The sequence below is a fragment of the Ascaphus truei genome, chromosome 18 (assembly GCF_040206685.1).
Source record: "Ascaphus truei isolate aAscTru1 chromosome 18, aAscTru1.hap1, whole genome shotgun sequence".
In the NCBI taxonomy this organism is placed as follows: domain Eukaryota; kingdom Metazoa; phylum Chordata; class Amphibia; order Anura; family Ascaphidae; genus Ascaphus; species Ascaphus truei.
Window position 1 is genome coordinate 11,416,755 of NC_134500.1, and position 26,269 is coordinate 11,443,023.

The window sequence follows — 26,269 nt, forward strand, 5'->3', positions numbered from 1 at the left end:
ACAAAGATACGCCCTTTCCTCTGTTACTCGTCTGCTAAAACTCTGACTCAGACCCTCATTCTCTCCCGTCTCGATTACTGCAACCTCCTGCTGTCCTTCCTGCCTCTCACCTGTCTCCCCTACAATCTATCCTAAACGCTGCTGCCAGAATCACTCTACTCTTTCCTAGATCTGTCTCAGCATCTCCCCATCTGAAATCCCTCTCCTGGCTTCCGATCAAATCCCGTATCTCGCACTCAATTCTCCTCCTCACTTTTAAAGCTTTACACTCTTCTGCCCCTCCTTACATCTCAGCCCTAATTTCTCGCTATGCACCATCCGACTCTTGCGTTCTTCTCAAGGATGTCTTCTTTCTACCCCCTTTTGTATCTAAAGCCCTCTCCCGCCTTAAACCTTTCTCACTTTCTGCCCCGCACCTCTGGAATGCCCTTCCCCTCAATACCCGACTAGCACCCTCTCTATCCACCTTTAAGACCAACCTTAAGACACATCTACTTAAAGAAGCATATGAATAGCACTGGATAATCCTGGACACATTATACATAAAGCTTGGCCCCCTGCAGACGCACTTACTAGAATTCCCTCCTACTGTCTCTGTACGTTCTCCCTACCTACCAATTAGATTGTAAGCTCCTCGGAGCAGGGACTCCTCTTCCTTAATGTTGCTTTTATGTCTGAAGCACTTATTCCCATGACCTGTTATTTATATTATTTGTTATTTATATGATATGTATTACTACTGTGAAGCGCTATGTACATTTATGGCGCTATATAAATAAAGACATACAATACTATATGTATTGCTTGACCTGAAGAAGAGAGGATAACTCTCGAAAGCTTGTCCTATGACATAAATTGTTAGTCCAATAAAAAAGGTATCACCGAATACTGAAGAACTCATTTATTCTGCACTTATCGCAACTAGACTAACACGGCTATTTTCTGCTATAAACGTTAGAATGTTTTCCTGCTAAAAATGTAAGAAATTGATTTCAAACTACTGTTGATGTGATTTGTTTTCTGGGAGATTAATCTCCACTATCCATATCCATCCATAAACCCATCCACATGTGTGACTGTTACTCCTTGTGCTTGTCTGTTTTCTATTCCTTTGGATCCCAGTGATTCTAGTGGCGAGTTTACATATCTGTAGCACCCCCTACTGTTCAAAACAGGAAAGTGTATCTGTTAATGCAGGAGCTGACTGCATTGACTTGGATGCTGCTAGAGTTCAAGCTGGCTCCTTCTGATCCACTTTGATAAATAAATGTCCATACAAACTGAATCCGGATCACAAAATGAACCTCACCGTGTCCCTTTTCCCTCTCTGTCTAGGAGGCAAAAGATGAGTCTGCCGTTCTGTGGCTGGACGAGATCCAGGACGGCATATACCGCTCCAACAAGGAAACAGAGGATGCTCAAAGATGTGTGTACTTGTGTGACGGCATCACTATACATTCAGATTTCCTAGAGACTACAAACTGTAGTAACTGTACCTAAAGCAATGCTGGTCTCCGCTGGATACAGTTTGATATCACATTTTCAATCAGCCTTCTGTATTACACACACACCCTAAATGTGGACCATCTATGTATGTATGTATGTCTTTATTTATATAGCGCCATTAATGTACATGGCACGTAGTAATACACGTGACAATCATATAAATTACAAATAACAGATCATGGGAATAAGTGCTTCAGACATAAAAGTAACATTTAGGAAAAGGAGTCCCTGCTCCGAAGAGCTTACAATCTAATTGGTAGGAGGAACATACAGATACAGTAGTAGGGCATTCTGGTAAGCCCTCTCACTTTATCAAAACAAAAATATGTCTCTCAAACGAATGTGACCATTAACATCTTGATAACATACTTTGTTAGCGGTTTTAGGGGAAATATTCAATAATATTTGTTGGACTCATTACGAATACTAGTAGTAGTATATAGTGTGTTTTTCCTTAATGTTTGGGATTCATGCCCCCCATAAAATAAATGTAAACAGTTTCAGTTGAATGGATAACGTAGACCCTTCAACAGCACTTTAAATGATCAGCTTTCTGTGCGTCAAACATTTCTATAACTGTAGTAGAGCAACGAGACAAAATACTGGGATAAGGAGAATGTCTATGTGAAGTGGTCTTAGGTCCAAACAGCACACAAGGTCAGAGTTTTCCATCAGCCTGTAGGCGCATTGACTCAGATAGATATGGGTGAATTTTTGGGGCATATTTGGATCCGCAGCGGGGGTGGTCAGTTCCTTTGGTCCACGGATTTCCACGGATCAATACACTTGTGTACGGATATGTAGACTCCAAGCCGCCGATTCAGCAATGCGTTGGCGGGTTCTTAAGAATCCGCAGATTTGTATTCTACAAATCCGTCCACGGGTTTTATCCAACGGCGGTTTTTGATGAATCCGCACGGATCAAAACCAACCAAATCCGTTTGCAGATTTTTTTATACTGCGGATTTTGGGGGGCGAAACTACGAGAAAATCCAGGAAACGGATTTCGCTTGTCTCGAAGTGTAGGTATTAGCCATTGAAGGCCACAAGAAAATGTTCTCGAGCAATGTTCTACCTCCCCATTGCTTCATTTGTGTGATGCCCTGCGCGTTCTGCTTACTTCCAGTCTCTCTTGGTATCCTGGCTATTAATGAAGCGGTAGAGAAGGGTGACAGCGCTCAGACCACCAACACCCTGCGCTCCCCAGATGTTGGACTGTACGGCGTGACCGCCGAGTGTGGGCAGACGTATCAGAACGAGCTGGCAGAACTGAAGAAGAAGAAAGTGGCTGCAGGTTGGCTGCGGAATATGACAAAAGGAGTTGTGGGGGGCGGGAGGGGGGCAGATTTACTTTGTAATCTGATGCTGGCCTTGTTATTGCAATAATTGTAATATAGTGATTTTTAAAGAGGCAATCCAAGCATCTTAAAAAAAGAATAATCTTTTTTGTTTTAATATATGTGCATTTGCTTACCTTTTATTGAAAATTAATTGCCTAAACTTCCGATCGATTTGTTCTCGCGTGATCGATCAGCAAAATCTTGCTTTCCTGGGTTTCAAATCAATTCTTTAGTATGTGTAATTTAGCAGCTACAATGTATTCTTATATCAGTTACACCGTTGCATACAGTAGTTCTTGCATAGTAGCTTCTTATATTACTACAGTAACATTATCTATTGTTACAAGTTGCAGCTCAAACTGCTGGGAATATTGGCAACAAATTACCACAAACAGGAAAATGTTACAAAGCTCTTGCACTGCTGGGGAAATTTGCTAAACCTGCAATAGAAATCACAGGATTATCAGTATATTAAAACTCATAAAAATGGCATTAAGAGTTGAATTACAAAAATGGTAGTAAGTTTTATCTTAAAGGATAGAACATACATATGTGTGTGTGTGTGTGTGTGTGTGTGTATAGATATACACATACACACGTAGGATATTACTTGAATTGCTTCTTTAAAGGAATTACTGGAGATTGCAAGGCATTTTTTTTGCCGATTAGCCAAAATAATAATAAAATAGTAAAACACCTAATCGCGTAATAAGTGCTGTTTACACACATTTCTTAGCTGCATTTATATGCAATGCATCATATGAGCTGTTAAAGAAATAATGCCCTTTACTGCAGCTAGCGGTTCTCCGGTGCATGGAATGAAACTCATCCCTCGTCCCTTACTCTTTCTTCCGTACAGGTGACAATGGGAGTGAGTGGTTACAGCATTGGGTGAAAGGAGGTTATAATTATTACTTCAACCTGCATAGTAATGAAGGTGGATGGGAAGAGCCCCAAGGATTCATTCAGAACAATTCTCATCTCTCAAAAGATGAGATTCAGGTAAACCGAGACCTCTGTTATCTGTGTGAATGTTGTGATGCTTACAGCTGTGGTTTAAATGCCGGCACTCAAAAATCAACTTAATCGATGCTGTGTATGAATTAGAAGCCTTTAAGCTGCTGCTTCTTGGGGGATGATGGACCATTCTCTCACATCTTGGCCCTCCCAATAAACACTACTGCACCTCCTCCAAAACAAACGTCATATAAAGTTGGCACGGCAGACCTGACAATTTATTTATTTATTTATAAAATATTTTACCAGGAAGTAATACATTGAGAGTTACCTCTCGTTTTCAAGTATGTCCTGGGCACAGAGTAAAACAAATAATACATGGTTACAAATACAGTTACATAAATGAACAAGGTATACATTTATATACAAGACATTGCATGCACAGTTAAAGAAAATATATATTATGAGCGTATGAAACAGTTACAGACCAGATTAAAGTGTGAGACAGCCTTAGATTTGAAAGAACTTAAGCTGGTGGTGGATATGAGAGTCTCTGGTAGGTTGTTCTACAAAGATCTGTGTTGGGACTAGTTTTAGTGGTATTTTCTTTATTAAAAGGGGCTTTGAGAGCCTGGATGGTATGGAGCAGGGGTTGCCAGGTTCTATCCTCAAGGGCCACCAACAGGTCAGTTTTGAAGGATATCCCAGCTTCAGCACAGGTGGCACTATCAGAGGCTCAGTCTTCGACTGAAGTTGGGTTATCCTGTACCTGACCTGTCGGGGGGGGGGTCTGGAGGACTAGAGTTGCACACGCCTGTTTTTAATGGAAGTTCTCTTGTAACTCTGTTGCAGTTCTGTGGTGTTTATCTGTTCTGCTATAACCATCTTTGTTCTTATCTATTCACCTTTCTACAGAGTACCATCTCTGGGGTTTCTGCGGCCTACAACAGGGAGCAGCTGTGGCTGGCCAATGAAACCATGATTACAAAGTTGCAGGCCAGATGTCGTGGCTATCTTACACGCAAGAAGTTCGCTTCCAGAATGGACTTCCTGAAGAGCCAAGTTCCAGCTGTTACCTGTATCCAGGTGATTAATGCAATCTGCAGATTTCGCACCTTTTGCAACAAATACCACGTTGTGAGCACATTCACACGTTTCATACAAGTCTGCAACCCTGCCTTTCCCATCATCTCTTAGCATACAATGCTTCCATTGCAGCCAGGGATTCTGGGTAATGACATGCAAATAAGCACAGTGCCACCTTTTTGCTTCTTATCCATTTTAACTATAAGCTTCTGCCTGCCGTAACCTTGTACACAAATCTCTGCTGTGCTCCCAAGAAAGGCAGCTTTTAGAGGTGGGATGAGGAATCTCCGTTATATGTGGAGAAAGGTCTCGGTGAGGTGTAGATCCACCATTGGCCTTCACACACCAATATACTGTAAGAAATCGTTGTGATCAGGAGGATACTGCAACTCACTGACTGGGGGTCATCAAAGCACGATCTGCACTACTGCGCATGAATTGTCAATATCTGACTTTAATGGCGGGTATCGTAATACGGGCGCGGATCATGCTTTGATGACTCCTGGTCATTATATTACAAGGCTTTCCTTGTCCTTCAGTTTTATGGCTCAATAAGGCAGAGGTCCGCTTTCTTAAAACTTATATCATGCCCTGAACTGAAGGTATTGATACATAACAAGTAATATGTATAATAATATACATGCATGTCTTAGAATTACATTTTATATATGCAATTAAAATGTATTCTAGTTTTACATTGGTTCCTGAAGTCACCAGAGTATTGCTGAGGTGACTATTATACTTTTAGTACTTCAGTCGGATATTAATCGACTACATATTATTTCTTAAACTATTTCACCAATCTCAGTGGTCTGACGTGCATGACCTAAATGGGTAGTTCTTCAATAAGTTGGTTTCATTGGGAACATTGTGTCTGATGTCTGACATTCCATACATTTATTTTTTACATAGCTAGCTTTTTCATTTTTAAAATGAGCTAACAAGCCTAGCTGAATCTGGATGTTGATCCAGGGAGTAATCTGATTGGTAATATTTGGAGTCAGGAAGAAATTTATTTTCCCCTTATAAGATATCATTAGATGATATGTCATTGGTGTTTTTGTTTGCTTACTCTGGATCAATACACTAGAAGTACAAATATAGGATAAGTATCTGTTGTCTAAATTGAACATACAGTAGGTTGAACTGAATGTCTTTTTTTTTCAGCCTCATCTACCATGTAACTGTCATCTGTAGCACATAATTTTACTAGCCTTATTCGTCGTAAAGAAAACTGTGTATTGTGATATCTGCTATTGCACCGACAAGAAATACAAGGGGATGTGTGGGTTTGGGCAGATGTGACCGATCGTCTTAAAAGGGTCACATCCAAAATGAATCTAATAATGAAATTCTGATCCATTTAAATATGCCTCAACCTATACCGGTCCTGTGACGGGACATCAAATGTGCTCCCTTATTGTAATTACATCCTTTACCTACTTCCGGCGTATTCGCTGATGAAACAAATCGCGATTTGAACATTTGTCCTATTGATACATTGCTTGTGTATCTGTTCTTAGTCTCACTATAGAGGGCAGAAACGGAGGAAGGCGTACAAGGAACGCCTGCAATACCTGAACGATCACTCTGCTGAAGCGGTGAAGGTATGTATATCTTTCTTTATATGGCGCCATTCAGGTACATCGCAGCTTACAATACGACATCATAATATAACATAATGGGAATTAGTGCTTCAGGCAAAACAATAGGAAAAGGAGTCCCTGTCCCGAAGAGCTTACAATCAAAAATACATTTTATTTTTCTGCACATCCTTTGCTGAACCTGCAGTGTTTAGAATAGGACCACTTTTGAAGGGCTATATATTTTGTTTCTATTTCTAAAAGGCTAATTAGTTTTGTCACGTGCAAAGTACACCGATAAGCAAATATTGCAACGTACGCTGCTCAGTGCGTGTGTGATTTTTGCTTTCTTGCAGATTCAGTCCTACACGCGGATGTACCAGGCACGAAAGCGGTACCGAGACAGATTACAGTACTTCAAGGATCACGTAAGGACCTTGAAATGATACTTTGTATACAATGTCGCCGCTCACTTTGAGGAGGAATACTCGAGTGACACTTTTGTCTTGGTTCTCTCCTACAGATAAAGGATATTGTGAAACTCCAGGCCTTTATTCGAGCCAACAAAGCGCGGGATGACTACAAAACGCTAAGTAAGTGCAGCGTAACGGGAGAGGCGCGGGTAATAGCGGTTCCATTTCGCAAAAATATCATCAAGTAAATGGGTAGTCCAAGCTTTGTTATAGCCCACACCGCCAAATGGTCGGGTTTTCCGGATCTCACACATAATTAACCAATAATCAACTCTGGAAAACCTGTCCTTAACTGAGCTTAGACCAGGGTTAGCAACTCCAGCACAGGTGACTCAGTCCCTGCTTCAGCACAGGTGAGCCGCTGATTGTCACCTGTGCTGAAGCAGGGATAGCCTTAAAACCTGACCTTTTAGCAGCTCTTGAGCAGTGATGGCAGTGCCACTGCACCGAGCCTTGCGGTTACAGAGGCCCCACGCTCTTCCCCCACCAACAATTACAACTGATTGCCGGGGGAGAGCGTGGGGCCTCTGTAACTCTTACCTTCGCCATCTCTTCCAGCAGTGTCCCTCATCATGGCACCGTGAACTCAAATGTCGTCGTCATTACGCCGCGTTGCTATGACAACATGACACCACATTGCGTCGTGACGTCCTGTTGTCATGGCGACGTGACACCATTTGGGGTCGCAGCGGCATGGTGAGGGACCCTGCAGGAAGAGACGGTGAATGAGCAGGTAAGAGGCCCCGAATCACATGTCCTGTAACGAGCACCGCAATATTCCCATCCCGAGTGGAGATGGCCACACGTGGCTTAGTTAACGGTAATGTAATGGGATATCTTCATATGTGTGTGGCATCATTAGCATTTACTTCAATCCAAGGCTGTAGCACGTCATTTCTCTAGTATTCCTCACCTCTTACGATTGCTCGTGTATTTGGCGATGTAGTGAAAGACCACATGCTGCCTTGTGGAATTAATGGTGTTTGAATGTGTTCTAGTTCGGCCCGCAAACTTTCAGGCGAACTTGGTCAGTCCCAGCTTCAGCACAGGTGGCTCAATGAGTCCCTGCTTCAGCACAAGTGGCTCAGTCCCAGCTTCAGCACAGGTGGCTCAGTCCATCCCAGCTTCAGCAGAGGTGGCTCAGTTAGTCTCGGCTTCAAAACAGGTGGCTCAATCAGAGGCTCAGTCAAAGACTCAGCCTTCGATTGAGCCACCTGTGCTGACGTAGGGACTGATTGAGCCACTTGTGCTGAAGCTAGGACTCATTGAGCCAACTGTGCAGAAGCTGGGATGTCCTGAAAACCTGACCTGTTGGGAGGGGCTTGAGGGCTGGAGTTGAGCCCCCCTGCCTTTATGTACATAACCTTTTTGAGCCATGGTTGTTGCTCACTCTCTGATTGTTTTATCTCTTCCCCAGTCAACGCAAATGACCCTCCCATGGCCGTTGTTCGCAAATTTGTCCACCTGCTCGATCAAAGTGATCAGGATTTCCAGGAGGAACTGGAAGTGATGAAGCTGCGAGAGGAAGTCGTGACTCTGCTGCGATCCAACCAACAGCTGGAGAATGACCTGAACCTCATGGACATCAAGATCGGGCTGCTGGTGAAAAACAAGATCACACTGCAGGTACAGAATGGGGAGTTCATGAAACATTTACCACGTGTGTCAATTGTGACCTATGGAAGGTCTCTAGAACCCGTGCATACCCAGCGCAAATATGGGGAATTTACATACGGATATAAGCCATTACCTATCATTAAAGAGGCTATCCGAGGGGGCGCATTTGTTTTGCGAATTGATTTTATTTAAATATAGGGTTGAAGCAGCGGGTTTCCGGAGCTACACCCCGTTAATTTGAGCCTCGGGGACCCCCTGCTTCCGGAGATACTTACCTTGGAGTTAGGTGCCGGTAGCCGCTCTCCTTGGCTGCCAGGGTTCACAATATGTCAGCTCTTCTGATATTTGCGGGCCAATAGGAAGCAGTGACGTCATCGATGTCACTTCCTATTGGCCCATGTGACGCGGGAACGTCAAACTTGAAAGCCCTGCTTGCTGAGCCGGGGCAGATATTTTGCAGGTAAATATCTCCGGACGTAGGGGGGTCCCCGGAGCTAAAATTAACAGAGTTAATTAACAGAGTTCAGCTCCGGAGATCCTCTGCTTCAATCCTATATATTTAATTATTTTTTAATTTGATGTCTTGGATTGCTCCGTTTATCTCACCTGGTGTTGCAAAATAGGGGAGAGTACCCATGGGTTTGAGGGTGGGTAAATATTACACTGTTTAAGATGTAGATTAGGAGGCCACTAATTGGGGACACAATAAGAAACGGCTATCTAACCCATTCAAATAAATATAGGCTAAAAACTACTATTGACAGTCACTTGGGTAATGGCTGCATCAGTGCTTCCAAATACTGTTCAATGATTCTGGTCTTTAAAACGTTGACTTTTCCTTGTTGCAGGATGTTGTCTCTCACAGTAAGAAGCTAACAAAGAAGAACAAAGAGCAGCTTTCTGATATGATGATGATAAACAAGCAAAGGGGAGGTCTAAAGGCCCTGAGCAAGGAGAAGAGGGAAAAGCTGGAGGCGTATCAGCATCTCTTCTATCTGCTGCAGGTACCGGAGGGCTACTTTGCAAAATGACTGGTTTTGTTTCGCATTGATTCTACAGTATAAAGCACAGATGGAACATGACTTTTTCCAATGCAGAGGTTTAGCATGGTTAGAAGATGGTTGGGCTCCACCAGAAGATGGTTGGGCTCCACCAGAAGATGGTTGGGCTCCACCAGAAGATGGTTGGGCTCCACCAGAAGATGGTTGGGCTCCACCAGAAGATGGTTGGGCTCCACCAGAAGATGGTTGGGCTCCACCAGAAGATGGTTGGGCTCCACCAGAAGATGGTTGGGCTCCACCAGAAGATGGTTGGGGTCTACCAGAAGATGGTTGGGGTCCACCAGAAGATGGTTGGGGTCCATCAGAAGATGGTTGGGGTCCACCAGAAGATGGTTGGGGTCCACCAGAAGATGGTTGGGGTCCACCAGAAGATGGTTGAGGTCCACCAGAAGATGGTTGGGCTCTACCAGAACATGGTTGGGCTCTACCAGAACATGGTTGGGCTCCACCAGAACATGGTTGGGCTCCACCAGAACATGGTTGGGCTCCACCAGAACATGGATGGGCTCCATCAAAACATAACCAATATAACGGTTGTCACGGTAGATCTTGCATGAAATATGGTACCTGGCATGCTTCGTTTTCAGATGGATATCAGACTTGCTGTTTTTTTTTTCTGCAGACGAATCCTACCTATCTGGCCAAGCTTATCTTCCAGATGCCTCAGAATAAATCCACCAAATTTATGGATTCTGTCATTTTTACGCTTTATAATTACGCCTCCAATCAAAGGGAAGAATACCTGCTACTGCGCCTCTTCAAGACGGCCCTTCAGGAGGAGATAAAGTATGGCCTGATTTATCCATTTAACAGAGATCAGGAAATACTAGTCCTGTGCACTAATATCTGTCTATTTAAAGAAAAAAAGTGAAAGAATGTTTTCAATAGCCGATTAACCTCCTAAATGGAGGGCACTTTATATTTTAAGAGCTATATATATTTGATTTACTGCTCAACCTCAATACCTATGTATACAATATTATTGACCAGGGTGCATAGGGGCACAGTGAATATATATGCAACATCGAATAGAAGGGAAAGAAATCCCTGCCAAGAAGCCCCTTTTTACTTGCACTCAAACTACATAAAACAAATATTAGTACAGTATATAGTATAGCTTGCAAAATACAAATATTTGATAAAGAGCACAATTTTATATATATTTGTGCTCTTAGTGTACACCTAATCCAAAACAAAATGATTACATTTTATTAACATCTGACATCAGCATAAATTGTGCTTATATTTACAGTGTAATTTAAAAACTCCCTTTGTGCTCTTTATCAAATATTTGTGTTTTGCAAGCTATGTTATATACTGATATTTGTTATACAGTATGTACTTTGAGTGCAAGTAAAAAGAGGCTTCTTGGCAGGGATTTCTTTCCCTTCTATTCGATGTTGCATATTTTAAGAGCTAACCTAATCTACACAATATACATTTTTATTAGGATAGGAATACTTTAAAAAATAAAATAAAATAATTACTTTTGTCATAATAAATAAATCCATAGCTAAGCTGTAAAATTGTCTCAGAACAAAAACTCTATTTTTCAGAGTGCAAACACCAGTCCCATTGAGGAAAATGTTCTATTTTAATTACTTGAATACAGAAGACATAGCAGGTCCACATTTTATTTTTTTCTGACATTTTGAACAGAAAGAATGCAGACCCACAACTTCTGCTTAATGTCAGGTTTATTGTCTCCTTTTGGAAATATTCTAAACTTATTTATAGATCACACCTTGCCATGGGTTCTTTATTGTGCTATGGTTTCTATAGTTTGCATGCAGTGGACATATGTAGAATTATTACAAGTTTGGTCTATTAAGTATCAAGCATTGGAACTCCTTGAATCCCTTCCATTCGTGCTGGAGAATCTGAAGTTTAATTAAAGCTGCAGTTCAGTCTTTTTTTTTCTTTTTTCTTTTTAACTTCAATAGTTTCATGTGTGCAATCTCTAATTACCTAAAGAACTGTATAGCTGCAGGTCAATTCGTTCTCCATGTATTGATAGGTGAAATTTGGTGACATAATTAGAGCTGGCATATGTTTTTCTTCTGCTTCTGTCTCTCAGTGGAAGCTCATGAATATTCATGAGCACTCCTGCACTGACATGTGCTAGAGGGAGGGCAGGGCTGACAAAGGGGTGTGCCAGAGCTTGTGACAGGACATGAAGGGGCAGTGCCTTAGCAAATGGCTGTTAAAATAGAATACAAGAAAATTGGTCTTTCAAAGTTGTTTTTTTAAAAACAGAAATTGCTAAAAGTATTTTTTCTTACTACAGAACTGATTTATTTAAAAAAAACACACATGCAGGATATTGACTGAACTGCAGCTTTAATGCGTTCAGTACAAAGAATTGAAATGATTGTTGGTCTGAAGATGGGGATATAATCCCCAATATTGTGTAATAATAAATACACTTCTTGTTAGTGCTGAATTAATCCAAATAAGAAAAAAACACAGTCATGTTGAGGCACAGAGATAGTATGGTTGAAAAGCCAAGATTACAACGTAGACCGTAAAATGTATCTGCTAATGGCCATTGTAGGTCTAAAGTGGATCAGATTCAGGAGATTGTCACCGGCAACCCCACTGTAATTAAGATGGTGGTGAGTTTTAATCGAGGTGCCCGTGGCCAGAATGCTTTGCGGCAGATCCTTTCCCCCGTTGTGAAAGAGATAATGGATGACAAGGCGCTGAACATCAAAACGGATCCAGTGGACATCTACAAGTCCTGGGTTAATCAGATGGAGTCTCAGACTGGAGAAGCAAGGTGAGCAGGATACAATCTTATCCTTTTTTCCCTCTTTCTCTCCTGCTCGCTTTCTTTCTTTCTTTTTGTTTCATGCAATGTGTGCGTTATTTAAACATCTCTGCAAAGGTGCACAAGATTTCACAGTAAAGTTGCACAGCTTCAGACTCCTTTTTGGAAGCCGCCTCTTACCTCCAACATCAAAGACCTGTCTGTATTTGCATTAGTTATGAGTTTTTACCTGTACACCGTGCACATAACTGATACACGTGTGTATCCACATACACATTGTATCCAAATGTTTCTATCATCTAAATTTAGCATCGGTTGAACTTGATGGACATGTTTTTTTTTTCAACCTCCTCTACTATGTAGCGGCAGGGGTCTCCAAACTCAGTCCTCAAGAGCGCCAACAGGCTGGCTTTTATGGATATCCCTGTTTCAACACAGGTGGCCATTGAGCCATCTGTGCTGACACAGGGATATCCATAAAAGCCGGCCTGTTGGCGACTCTTGAGGACTGAGTTTGGAGTCCCCTGATGTAGCCTATGTAACCTTGGAGCGTAAACCAAATGCTCTTCCTTTCCTTATAGCAAGCTGCCGTATGATGTCACACCAGACCAAGCGATGTCACATGACGAGGTGAAAACCAGACTGGATGCCTCCATCAAAAACATGCGAACAGTGACCGATAAGTTCCTCTCTGCCATCATCGGCTCTGTGGATAAGATCCCGTGAGTCACACAGATTGGTGGGAGCGGCAGCCTTTCTAAAAGCCGGGGTTTCTTCTTTTGTATCCTACGGTTTCATGCGTCGCTCATATTTTAATACCATTTGTATCTCTCCAGCTACGCCATGCGGTACATAGCCAAGGTTCTTAAAGATACACTCCATGAAAAGTTTCCTGATGCAGGGGAAGATGAGTTGCTGAAGGTAAGAGCCTGGGACCATAAACCATGGAGGTTTGATTGTGTCATGTCTATGTGACATTGACTCATTAACTGAGAATGTTGACCATTAAACTACCAATTCCAAAGCGCGGGGAAATGGCTTCGGGCGAGAAGAATCCGGCTTGTGCAGCCAACACAACATAGACAAAGACATTCTTCAAAGTGCAGCTCTCCTCTAAAACAGGCATACAAAGTAGCGCTCTACTCACAAGTTCATAATGCAGTTGTCCATTTAATGTGACGGCCAAGAACAGCGGAAAGACAACGTTCCAGGTGGACCAGCACCTGATGAAAGGTCCATATTGGACCTGAAGCGCTGTCTTTTCCTCTGTTCTTGGCTGTCACATTAAATGGAGAACTTCATTATGAACTGGTGAGTAGAGCGCTACTTTGTACCTCTGTCTTAGAGGAGACCCATAAACCACCAGCATTGAATAGGGAACAGTTTGTAGTGCAGTGTAACCTGTCGGGTAAGTGGTAGAGAATGTGCTGTCGGTGGACATTGTCAGGAAGCTTCTCCTGGAATTGTGCCCCAAGGCAGAGGAGATTAGTTAACGTTCTCAGCAGCTATAGATCTAGTCCCGGGGTTTGTGGTGCCATTTGGCCAAGTGGTAAAGTAGGCGGGACTGCTGCTTTGGAGTCCCGGTGGAAAAAAAACAAGCCTGACCGACATGTATGTGTATCACCTTGCAATATTTGTCATAGAAAGTGATCGGCAGGCACAAATGTTTCCATGTATAAACCGTGTATTTAGTACATCTGACATTTTCTTTTCCATTTAATAAAAACAGATGTGAAATCCTTCAGCTCTCCTTTAATTTTCTGTAGTGTTGCGCTCTCTACGGGTGACAGGGGGAATAACCATTGTATCTCACTTTGCCATTGTCTCTTATCTTCCTACTGTACGTACTGTATCTGCTTACCTAGCTGTTCTGTATCTGAAAGCTGCTCTCTTCTCTGTTTTTCTAGCTCTCTGCTTCTCTGCCCTGAGGCTTCAATAAATACACTAGTTCTGCAGGTGAAAATAAATATTCTTTCTTCCTAAATGCAGTTTGAGTAGAAGATCAGTACAGAGCTTCTTATCGAGTGCGGTTTGCTGGTATTAAGTTTTCCAATGTACACTTAATTTAAAAAAATACTTACATTGTACAGTTGCAAGCAGAGAATACCAAAATCAGTCTAGTGCCAGCAGGAGGGCCACACTGGGATTTCCTACTTTATAACTAGACATGATCTTTCTCATGAATGGGTTGAAATGGAGATAGCAGTGGCTTCCATAGAGCACAGACACGCAATGTATTTACATTGTTACATAGTTACATTGTTACATAGTTACATAGTAGATGAGGTTGAAAAAAAGACATGCAGCCATCAAGTTCAACCTATGCTAAATTTAGACAACAGATACTTTATCTTATATATCTATACTTGCGTATTGATCCAGAGGAATGCAAACAAAAAACAACAGTGACATATCATCCAATGATATCTCATAAGGGGAAAAATAAATTCCTTCCTGACTCCGAGAATTGGCAATCGGATTACTCCCTGGATTAACATCCTTCCCATGTTTACTTATTTGGTATATCCCTGTATAGCTTTCCTTTCTAAAAAGATGTCCAACCTTTTTTTGAACAAATCTATTGTATCTGCCATCACTGTCTCCATGGGTAAGGAATCCCACACTGTAACTGCCCTTACTGTAAAGATCCCTTTCCTTTGTTGCTGGTGAAATCTCCTTTCCTGCATCCTTTAGGAAACATTAAGTTACAGTAGCCCTAGTCATGCACATGTGCGAGTTGTAATGCAAGTGATATGAATTTAGCACGAATGGCCTGTAGAATTTAGTAGGGATTGAAATGATAAGCCTTGAAGTGATTTGTATTGGACTTCCAGAGGGGAGTAATGGAATAAACGCAGCTCGGAGCTCACTGCAGAGTGGAGACTAAAACGGTTATTAAAATTGGTTTGGCATAACGTATGGAAATTCAGAAATTGGACACTGTTCCTGGAAACTGTTTGTGGAGAACTTTCCGTTGATGTATGTAACATGATCGGGCAGCAAAAAGGTTGTAGGAGATGGAAAGCGTCACAGACAGAGGGGCACTCAAAGTATTGATGTAGTAACAAAGGAGGGAGTAGGGGGTATGACACCTTTTATTGGACCAACAAGTAGTTTATATGTTACAAGCTTTTCAACCTCCCGGGGGTCAGGGTTACCCAATGAAGGACCCAGAGAGGTTGAAAAGCTTTTAACATATCAACTACTTGTTGGTCCAATAAAAGACGTCATACCCCCTACTCCCTCTCCCTCCTGTGTTACTACATGGAAGTAGCATGGCTCCCCACCCTTCTTTTGAAGTATAGATATAAGATAAAGGCTCGGGTAGACATCATAGAAAGACTATAGAGCTGTATAAATAAAATGACACATACAAGAGTGTTTCCAGTTGCATATGATTTCTTGTATCATGTTGCCCCAAATATTTCACTGATCTCCACTTCTTACCTTTTTACTTCCGTATGATGCCAATGTGTGCGGCATTGCATGGGGGGGGGGGGGGAGGGAGTGGGAGAAGGGAAGAAAGGATGCTTGCTCTTTGTTAACTTTCCAACCTTTCAATTGGCGGTAGGGAATGCGTCGCTATGCAATGCATTTTACGCCTACACCAAAGTGTTGGCAAACGCACCCTTTTAAAGACATTGACATTGTATTGAAAACGTCACCTCCGTGCTTGTAGAAAGATGAAGTGGGAGAGAGAATGAATAACCAAGAAAGATGCTGCCTTCCTTTTCTTCACATCATTTCCGTTTCTGTTCCTCCTGCTGGTTCTACATTCGGCCTATACTGCTTCTCCTACCAGTTTAACCACATGTTTCACATGCTGACTGCTTTTGCTTCTCAAAGTACAGTAGTATACCAAGATATGTACTCTAATTCCGAAGTGAGTCCAGAAATTGATATGTAGATGGGGGTCTTGTGAAGATTCAAGCAAAGATCAGAACTTCCGTACATCGGTATTAAAAAAGGTGTGTGCAATGTGCTTTTTGTCTGCGGTCTCCAACCCGTCCTGCGTTTTGACTCTCTCTTTTAGATCGTTGGAAACCTGCTTTATTATCGCTACATGAACCCAGCCATTGTTGCACCTGATGCCTTTGACATCATTGACATTTCTGCGGGAGGTCAGCTGACCACAGATCAGCGCAGGAACCTGGGTTCCATCGCCAAGATGCTCCAGCATGCGGCGTCCAATAAAATGTTCCTGGGAGACAATTCTCACCTAAGCATCATCAACGAATACCTTTCCCAATCCTACCAGAAATTCAGGTCTCTAACAAACTAAAAACCTTCCTAATCGTATTCCAAGTTTCAATGAGGCAGCGCGTAAGCTGCACATACGATGTTTCAATATATAACGGGTGCATGGAGGAGGAAGTGTGACTTACTAGTTGGGTATTTGTCTTAAAAATTCATGGCTGTGAGGTCAATTTCCTCCACGGCCACCAACCTTCTTGAGGTTGTTGGCAAATCTCTCCCAAGCGCTTTGAAATTGAAAGGTAGATTTTTTTTAAAAGTATAGTTATTGCCATAAGTGCAAGGATAAAAATGTGGTTCACCTACATAATAACTAAAAAGTGGGTTTGACATTACACCTCTTTATTGCCGATGGGAAATCAATAAACATGTTAACTGAACCGTAACCGCTTGTAGCAGTGGTGTAGTGGAACAACATTACATTGATACAATAACTTAAATGCCTCCTTCCATTTTTAAATGTACACTTAAGGATATTGCTAGATATGGGAAAACAATTTGGGTGGGGTTGAATCCTCAGCGGATCGGCCGGTTCCTTTTGGTTCGCGATCTTCAGCGGATTAATCTCAAGAAGGGCAATTCCCATTTGGCTGATTTTTTTTATTATTGTTACCACTATACTTCGGATTTTGCAACCCGTGGATGGATTTGTATAATCCAATCCATGGATTCAGTCATTCTTAGGATCCGCCAAAGGATTGGATTCTACAATCCCGTCCGCGGGTTGTATCCAATGGCTGTTTTTGATGAATCTTCGCAGATTAAAACCGGCCAAATCCGTTTGCCAAACAGATTTTGGGGAGAAAATCGGGGAAATGGATTTGGGCGGTTTTTCCCGTCTCTAGATATTGCTATGTTTTCCACTTAATGTAGCATATCTGAAAAGTACTTTATCATCAGTCGGATTGTAATGACTTGTTCCTTTTCCCCAGGCGCTTTTTCCAGTCTGCCTGCGAAGTCCCGGAGCCAGAGGACAAATTTAACGTGGATGAATATTCAGATTTGGTGACTCTCAACAAACCAGTTATTTACATTTCCATTGGAGAAATTGTTAACACACACACTGTAAGTACTTATCTGCTTCCCTATCACAAGTCTATCATATGGTGTAGGAAAAGCACATAGAGCGGTTCACCCCAACCTGTGTTCATCCACTTTAATGGGGTTAGGGAAAGAACAAATAACAAGTGTCCAGTAAATCCTACTAGTTCTGCTTCTATAATAGGGAGACTACATTTTGCTAAGAGATCCAGTAGCACACCTATTAAGTACAGCATGTAGTCTGTGACTTACTTCCTTGCATACCACAATTCATACTACTAACTCCTAGTTGGCGCTTTGCATTGTAAAATAAAACTATGCTAGTATAGTAGCATATAACATAAATGCAAACCGTGTAAGAGGGGAATTCCTGCCCGGAAGAGCCAACATATCAACTCCGTGCGTAAATATGTGTTTGAGTTTTCAGTCTGAAATCTGAGGACTGGGATTGAATGTAGAGCAGTTGCTAATAATGTACATATTGTTACAGCTGCTTTTAGACCATCAGGATGCTATTGCTCCAGAGCACAACGACCCAATCCATGAGCTGCTGGATGACCTTGGAGACGTGCCCACTATAGAGTCTCTCATAGGTGAGAAACAGTCTTGCTTGTTTTTCCATACATTGAACATTTGCTCACTTTCCATCGTACAGACATGAGCTGCAGGTACCTCCACTATTGGACGTATCTCCTTGATCATATTATACCATTACCTTCCCATCTTACCCGATGCACGTTTCTAGTCACACGACCCATACAGTACGTAAAAGTTTGTCCGAGTTCCCGTTTGGTGCTGTAGAGCTTTGCAGCCAAAGATTTCATGTTGCCTCTCTACCTTAGGGGAAGGACCTGGAGCTACAACTGACGCCAACAAGGAGATGCTGGCAAAAACCGAGGTCTCTTTGACCCTAACCAACAAGTTTGATGTTCTGGGTGATGAGAATTCAGAAAAGGACGCAAAGACCATTCTGCTGAAGTAAGTTCTAAAACCCAATCAATCCTGAATCTTGGGTTTTAAATACATTTGGAAATTGTTTTCTTCTCCTATTCGAAAATGTTTGACGAGCGGTATTTGTTTGTCATACATATATTTGGCATATACTTGTACTTACAGAGAGAGACGATTTTTATACACATGGCTGTTCAGCCTGTTATCATTTAATCATGTGTGTATTGATTGTCTACATATCTCCAGTAAACTGGATTCACAATGACTGCCAGATTTGTAACAAAATGATGGAACAATACGTATACTTGTCTGATTCTTTGAAAGGTGTTAGTAACTTCGTTTTAATCTACGAAACATGTCATTGTCCATAGCCAGTCCAGTCAGTGCCAAGAGTTTACCTGTAGCTGCCCTTTACCATTTTCATTTATAAAATGGTTCATTTAAAAGTAATTATAATTTGTATTTTTTTTTTTTTTTAAAGTACAAAACGCCTCATTGTGGACGTTATCCGGTTCCAGCCAGGAGAAACCTTGACGGAGATCCTGGAAACTCCAGCCAGCAATGAGCAGGTAGCAAAGCAGTCTCACCCCACTGAGTGTGTGTAGTGTGCTCACGGACGGGAAAAGGGAGTGGCTATAAAATTAATCAGGGTGTCTACTTTAAAAAAACAAAAAACTTTACTGAAACTTTTTTTTTTTAGGACAGAAAAGAAAAAGGGTTGGGGGTGGGTGCGGGGGTAGGAGGAGGTACACGTCATATACATTTTGCAATTCAATTCCAGTATATGCACAGACACATCTTCTCGGAACTGCACAAGTCTTTATAGTAACTTACTTAGACAGGCCTGAGTATTGAACTCTTCAGTAAGAAGACAGACAGAAGATAGATCTCCCTGGTGTATACCAAATATGCCTTCAGGTAATACAAGTTGGGAAACCTCCCATGAGTGGCACACATTACAGAATGTGTCCAAGGCTCCGTTTAATGACCCACGCCATCACGTTAACGTCTTTCAGTTTATGATGAATTATATTAAAGGGGAGGGGGTTCTTCCGGTGGCTACTTTTTCTATGTTGACTGCACATAGATTTCCATTGAGCATCAGAAATCCTCATTTCAAATGCAAGTGACATCTCTACTACCATCATGTAAAATGTGGTCGGCTTGGAGTGGAACATCTGCGAGCCGTTAAACTTGTTCTTGTATGTCTTTGATTTCCTAGGAGTTAGACCATCAGCGAGCAATGCAGAGGCGGGCAATTAGGGATGCTAAAACCCCGGACAAGATGAAAAAAGCCAAGTCTATAACGGAAGACAACAATCTCACCATTCAAGAGAAGAAAGAGAAGATAAAGGCGGGTTTAAAGAAACTCACCGAGTTGGGAATGGTGAACCCAGAGAGCCGATACCAGGATCTCATCAATGATATTGCCAAGGTAAATTATAATAGGTAGAGCGATATATATTTTTCTTACTTAGCGTTGCCCGCTTACACAGTGCTGTACACAGAATTCTGCAGGCACAACGAGTCCTGTAAGTGGAAAATCGATGTGTAGTATTTACTTGAAAAACAGAAGCACATAAGGGTAAACGCCCAAACAATGAAGCGAGACAGCAGGACATGTGGGGATGATGGTGGCGTTTTCGGCATCCTAAGAGTCCTCCGTAAGCAGGGGGGGGAGAGAATTCCCTGTCCTTCCACACCATGTGTCTGCATTGTGACGTCACCGCACTTACAGACCTTACTCATGGTCCTGCCACAACCCGTGCCTCCGAAACCTGGCCAAAAGAGTGTTACCCTACGCGTTTCGAGGAAGTTTCCGGTCCATCAGCGGGAGTTTCACTGGCAATACAGTTTTCATTCATATTCTCGGTAATATATTTGTTATGGAGAGGCGTTAGTAGAATTTACCTCTCCCAAGTTTTGTTTCTGTGTGGTGTGTAATCGGGGACAATAAATAGGATTCCCCAGAGGACTCACCGAGCACTTTCTATCAAACACCACATTCGTGCGTCTATTTTGTGTTCTCTTTTAGTGACTGAAAAGTAGAGCGGCTTATTTAGTGATATACTCACTTTTGCCTGAGATTTAAGAATGAATGTGCAGACAATCGCTTCCTCCGTCAGTGGCGTATTTCCAAATAGGCCGCCCTTAGGCACTTGCCTGTGTCTGCCGCCTGCGTGCTTCTCCTTCAGCATACAGCGTCAAATTACACCGCGGCCGGCACCAACGTGATGTCGCACCGCGTCACGTTACTATGGTAATGCAACGTCATGACGCGAGACACCGTCTGACGTTGTTGGTGACGTCCGCGGCGTCATTTGCGCTCGATTTTGAAGGAGAAGTGGGGGGCGGCAGAATGGAGGTGGCCGGCACAGGTAAATAAAATAAGTCCCTTCTCATTAGGTCCGATGGGCCAGAGAGCGCGGCAAATGCAAATGGGGGGCGGACATTTTTGCCACCCCAAAATGTTGCCGCCTTAGGCCTGGGCTTAATGGGAAATCTGACACTGACCTCCGTGCGTTAGCTGGACCTTTGCACACACAATATGAATGTACCGTGGGTTATATTAAAGATAACTGCACCCATAGTGTTCTCTTCTCCTTGAACTACAGAAAAGCAAATGTTAATTTGGCCTCTTGGGAAGCTGTGAATTCACTTTGATTATGGACTATGAGTACTGCATGTTTCAGAATAAAAACATTGAAAGGGTGAGAGCATTAGAATACAGATAATATAGTGGAGTGGCGACGTCATGCAACTTGTAAAATCAATCTCATGGTACTTGAGCTCTCATCTTCAACCTCCCAGGTAGATCTTTTTTTGCAAAGGATAGCAGTGGGTAATTTGTGCTTCCTTGTTTCAGGACATCCGGAATCAAAGACGATACCGGCAAAGACGAAAGGCCGAGCTGGTGAAACTGCAGCAGACTCACGCGGCGCTGAACTCAAAGGCGATGTTCTACGAGGAACAGGTGGACTATTACAAAAGTTACACCAAAACCTGCATGGACAACCTGGCAAGCAAGGGCAAGTGAGTATCTCCGAGACGTCTGGGTGTTCATAAAGACGAGACATCTACGAAAGGGGCTTGAATCTGATCATGGTTGAGAAATATTTAATTAATGGGACTGTTGTGTACAAGAAACTGGGCTTCAATGTTTACAAAATGTATTGCTCTGAAAACACAAGGTGGTTGATACTCCGTAATGTGTGAGATCCTGCACAGATAATTCTACTTCCCTATAATCCATGCTGTCTGGAAGATTATTTGCTCTGGCCAAAGACTGATCTCAATCTTCCAATGGGACCGTGTGTTCCCTGCCACTGTGCAGCACTAGATTCTCCATGGCTAAGGCTGCGCTTATAGTAATGGTTTACAGCGCCATAGCAAGTACATGCAGTCCGTCGCGGGTGCCCATAGTGACCCTGACGGCGCTGCAGAGTGACGTCGCGATCGCCGATAGTCAAAAGGATTTTTTTTAACTTTTTCGGCGATCGTCGCGTGACATCGGCGGCACGTGAGCGGTTCAGCCAATGAGGTCGCCCTCTCTTATCTCCTGCACCACAGTGCAGGAATCGCTATCATAACGGCGGCGGCTGACGTCACGTGGTCGCGTCACCTGCACTATAAGCGCAGCCTAATGTTTGGAAGTGGAAGACAGACAGAATAGGGGGAGCGAGGGATTATTGTCTCTAAGTACCTGAAAGAGATCACATTTGTTGGCTTTATTATTCTGTATTTAAACCACTTCCGATCTGCAACTCAAGGTAAGCGCCTGGTTCTCTCTCTTAATGTTTGGAAGTGGTCAACTCTGTTGTGTACCAGTTAGGAAGGGGATGGGAGGGGTTATTTATTGCCTTTTGTCAGAGTGAGCCATGGATCTGGGTATAACAGAGACTGCATTTCTGGGCTTTTCATTTTCTGACTTCTTGTGTGAAAATGATGTGATATCTTCCAAACAATATAGTGGGACAAGTATATGCAGAAAAACAGGGGGGGGGGGGTCAGTTTTAGGCACCTAGATGCACAGAGACGAGTAATACACGTCCTGGATGGGAATTACGTTTGGGCCCTTGTTTGAATATGCTGTGACGCTGCTTCCCGGCGCCTGGTGAATGGGACTACAACCTTCTCCAGCTCGGGGAAACCGCTTCACTGCATATAGACTATGGACCTTTTTTTTTATTATTCCTATTTGAACCCAGTTAGTTTGTCTCATTTTTAGGAGCATTTCTATTGTAAGGATAATGCTTATTTATTGTTACTCCTCAGGGTGTCTAAGAAACCAGGACAAGTGAAAGGGAAGAAGAGTAAAAAGATCTCCCTGAAATACTCAGCGGCGCGGCTTCACGAGAAGGGCGTGTTGCTGGAGATTGAGGATCTGCAAGCTAACCAGTAAGAGCTGCTGGCGTGCGTTTTCGGTAGCCTCGCACGGACTTTTTACCAGCGGGGTTTTAAACACCGTCATCTGGTCCGTGTTTTTTTTTTTCTCCTAATTTTCGGCAGGGATCGTCACACCCAAGTTCAGGGGAATAGTCTTTGTAGTGACAATGCTAAGCGCTAATTAGAGTGCCGCGTCAGGTTGGACCGTATTTTCTAAGCAGTCCTATTCCATATGACACATCTAGGGAGACATCTTCTTGCCCATTAGCCGGTACGTGTCTTATGTAATAGTCCTGCTTGGTAAATATGGCCTGTTACCTATAGCAAATGAAAATACCACTTGTGAGCACATTCACACGTCTAAGACAGGTCTGCAACACTGCCCTTCCCCATTATCTCCTAGCACAGTGGTGCGCAAACTGGGGGAGCGCGCCCCCCCCAGGGGGGAGCATGAGATTAACTGCGGGGGGAGCGTGTGGTTTACAGAGGTCCCGCGCGCTTCCCGAAGGCACTTAAATTAAGTGCCGGGGAAGCGGCGAAGGCCTCTGTAAACCTTATTTACCGTGGTTCAGCCGGCATCTGGAGACGCATCGCCATGGCAACGTAGTGTCAAATAGACCCCGCGGGGTCGTGTTGTCATGTTGCTATGGCAACGTGACATCATGATGCCCAGACGCCGACAAGGGTAAGGAGGGAGGCGGCGCACGGAGAGCCTGCAGGGGGGCGCAGGGGAAAAAGATTGCGCTCCCCCCCTGTCCTAGATTACAATGCTTCCACTGCAGCATGGGATTCTGGGAAATGACATGCAAATGAGCAAACTGTCACCTTTTGCTTCCAATCCATTTTGACATAGACCCCTATAAACTTATGCCTGCCGTATTACACCGCTTTTCAGCACAGCCCGGGTTAAAGAAGTGCAGAGTCAGTAAACCTACTCACAGACAGCTATTGTGTGAGGCTGGTTATACTGGCTTGACAATGTGAAGCTGGGATAAGTTTCAACCACACCTTAAATAAGTTATGGTGGGTAAAATGGAAGCCATTTCTGTTGCCGAATTGTGCCTGTATGACACCAACATTGGTACAAAACCGAAAACCGACAGCTTTTCTCTTCTTTTATTATGACACGTTCATTCATGGAAGGTCGTACCTTTTGGCATAAGTTAATAAGAATTTAACGGACGGATTATATATAACGGTCGCAGTGCAGGTTCTCGTCTCTTCTCACTATTGAAAATTTGCATTGGAAAGTAAGGCCGGTTTCATAGCGCGCATGCGGCGGTTTTAGTTGGCTGAGGTTAGTCAGCCATTCTATAATGGTGCTGCGCGCGCACGGCAGGGAGCGTGGAACCGGCCGACAGGGGGGAAGATGAGAAAAAGAATTTGCACCGCTACTGCCGCTGAAGTGTGTGCGTGTGTGTGCGTGTGTGTGCGTGTGTGTGCGTGTGTGTGCGTGTGTGTGCGTGCGTGTGTGTGTGTGTGTGTGTGCGTGCGTGCGTGTGTGCGTGCGTGCGTGCGTGCGTGCGTGTGCGTGTGCGCGTGTGTGCGTGTGTGCGTGTGTGTGTATAATATTATTTTAAAAATTATTAAAGGATTTATTTTTTTGAAACCTTATTTAAACACACACACATACACACATACTGTACACACACACACACACACACACACACACACACACACACACACACACACACACACACACACACACACACACACACACACACACACACACACACACACAGTACCTCACTCGTGCACAGTATACACACAAAACGTGTGCAGCACATACACGCGCCTTCGCACGGCCACACACAGTATATAACAGCCCTAAAAGCTGGTTATTTGCTGCTTTTCGACTCATCCACCCGGGATGGAAACCACTGCAACCGGATCAGCTGCCGAGAAAAATTGCTCTTGAGCAAAATTGAAGTCTTGTCTTCCACCTAATGATCCTTTTTTTGTTTCTTTAAAACCACAGCCACATACACTAGTATTCATCAAGCTCCGATGCAGCCTACCACACCCGATTCAGCGGTGACGGTCATTCAAGTCTCTGGCAGTTAATCCCGGATTTGGGTGCTGTACCCCGCATCGGGGCTTAATGAATCTGCCCCATAGATTTGATTTGTAATGAAGTCACTGCGGTTGGGAATTCGACATCTTCTTTGGCATTATTAACAGTTGTTTCATAATGTGAGATAGAAATAACATGCTTTCGTATTTTTGGACCGTAACCAGAAAGCAAAAAATACAGATTTAATGGGCGCTACAAAACGTAATGCTTTCATTAGGGTTAAACGAAGGAATCCCATTCTAAATGAGGTAAGAATGCTGAACTAATTCTGACTGATTTGGGGTTAAATCACAGAAAATTTACAATGGCTGCTAGCAGAAGTTATTTTACATCACGGTCTCAGAAATTGAAAACTGCTGGAGGAATTAACAGTGAAGGACGTGATTAGGATTCAAAAGGGAAAACGAAGTGTAATTTCTGAGGGGAAAAAAAAAATGTTTTGGGACATCCAAGGGGGACCAATTTTCTGAATCCAGTTCTGTCTTTTCTGGTTCCAATAGTAGCTTAGTACAGAGTCTCGTTGGATTGCATCACCATTTCCTGTCCCTTCCCTTATTTATGTGGCAAGCAGCTTCTGCTCGTAGTATTCATGATCTCTCTGGGGTGATGCCCTTTCCCCCCCCCCTGCCCCCCATCAGCCCTGCTTGCAAACACAAGCTTGAGCGTATTGCCCAATATCTACACTCTTTCCCTTAAGCAACACCCTTCCCCATATGTCCCCAGCTGCTTGTTTCTGGGTGTTGCACCGCCGCAGACGCCTTCGCTCTGGGTTACCTTTTTGTGGATTGCATCATTTCTGCCACTTCAGTCGCACAGAACTTTTTTTATAATTATTAGCTGCACCCCAAACTTACTGAAAAAGTAAGTCCCTACAAATAGCTTTTTTTTTAAGGGAAAACCAAAAATCAGAATGTTCTTAAAAAATGCACAGAATTCGCTTTCCTTTCCCATTTGCCGTTACAATGTGTGAAGGAGCAATCCACCACCCCATCTAACCTCCTTTTTAACAGGATTGGAGAACACTGGGTCATCCAGAGCTGAGCCGCACTATTTTTAGCTCTGTGGACCCCCTCAGCCCTGGTTACTGAGATACCGGTGAGGTTTCAGATGCAGCGGCCGTTATTCGAACATTTCCCGCGGTGCATACCTCGGAATACCCACGTCATGGCG

At 43.1% G+C, this 26,269-nt stretch overlaps 1 protein-coding gene across 1 annotated transcript in view; it reads left to right on the forward strand.

Annotated features, from left to right (window-relative positions):
• The window catches only part of IQGAP1 (IQ motif containing GTPase activating protein 1), a 92,386-nt gene that overhangs the window by 57,940 nt on the left and 8,177 nt on the right, over positions 1–26,269 (forward strand). Inside the window, exons 16-36 of the mRNA XM_075575528.1 lie at positions 1,336–1,426; positions 2,633–2,800; positions 3,706–3,848; positions 4,719–4,889; positions 6,413–6,496; positions 6,829–6,900; positions 6,996–7,065; positions 8,363–8,571; positions 9,411–9,566; positions 10,246–10,409; positions 12,178–12,402; positions 12,975–13,115; positions 13,230–13,314; positions 16,427–16,659; positions 17,580–17,712; positions 18,179–18,281; positions 18,531–18,666; positions 19,121–19,208; positions 19,862–20,074; positions 21,506–21,672; positions 22,915–23,037. Coding sequence (XP_075431643.1) covers positions 1,336–1,426; positions 2,633–2,800; positions 3,706–3,848; positions 4,719–4,889; positions 6,413–6,496; positions 6,829–6,900; positions 6,996–7,065; positions 8,363–8,571; positions 9,411–9,566; positions 10,246–10,409; positions 12,178–12,402; positions 12,975–13,115; positions 13,230–13,314; positions 16,427–16,659; positions 17,580–17,712; positions 18,179–18,281; positions 18,531–18,666; positions 19,121–19,208; positions 19,862–20,074; positions 21,506–21,672; positions 22,915–23,037 — 2,975 coding nt within the window. The remainder of the gene's footprint in view (positions 1–1,335; positions 1,427–2,632; positions 2,801–3,705; positions 3,849–4,718; positions 4,890–6,412; positions 6,497–6,828; positions 6,901–6,995; positions 7,066–8,362; positions 8,572–9,410; positions 9,567–10,245; positions 10,410–12,177; positions 12,403–12,974; positions 13,116–13,229; positions 13,315–16,426; positions 16,660–17,579; positions 17,713–18,178; positions 18,282–18,530; positions 18,667–19,120; positions 19,209–19,861; positions 20,075–21,505; positions 21,673–22,914; positions 23,038–26,269) is intronic.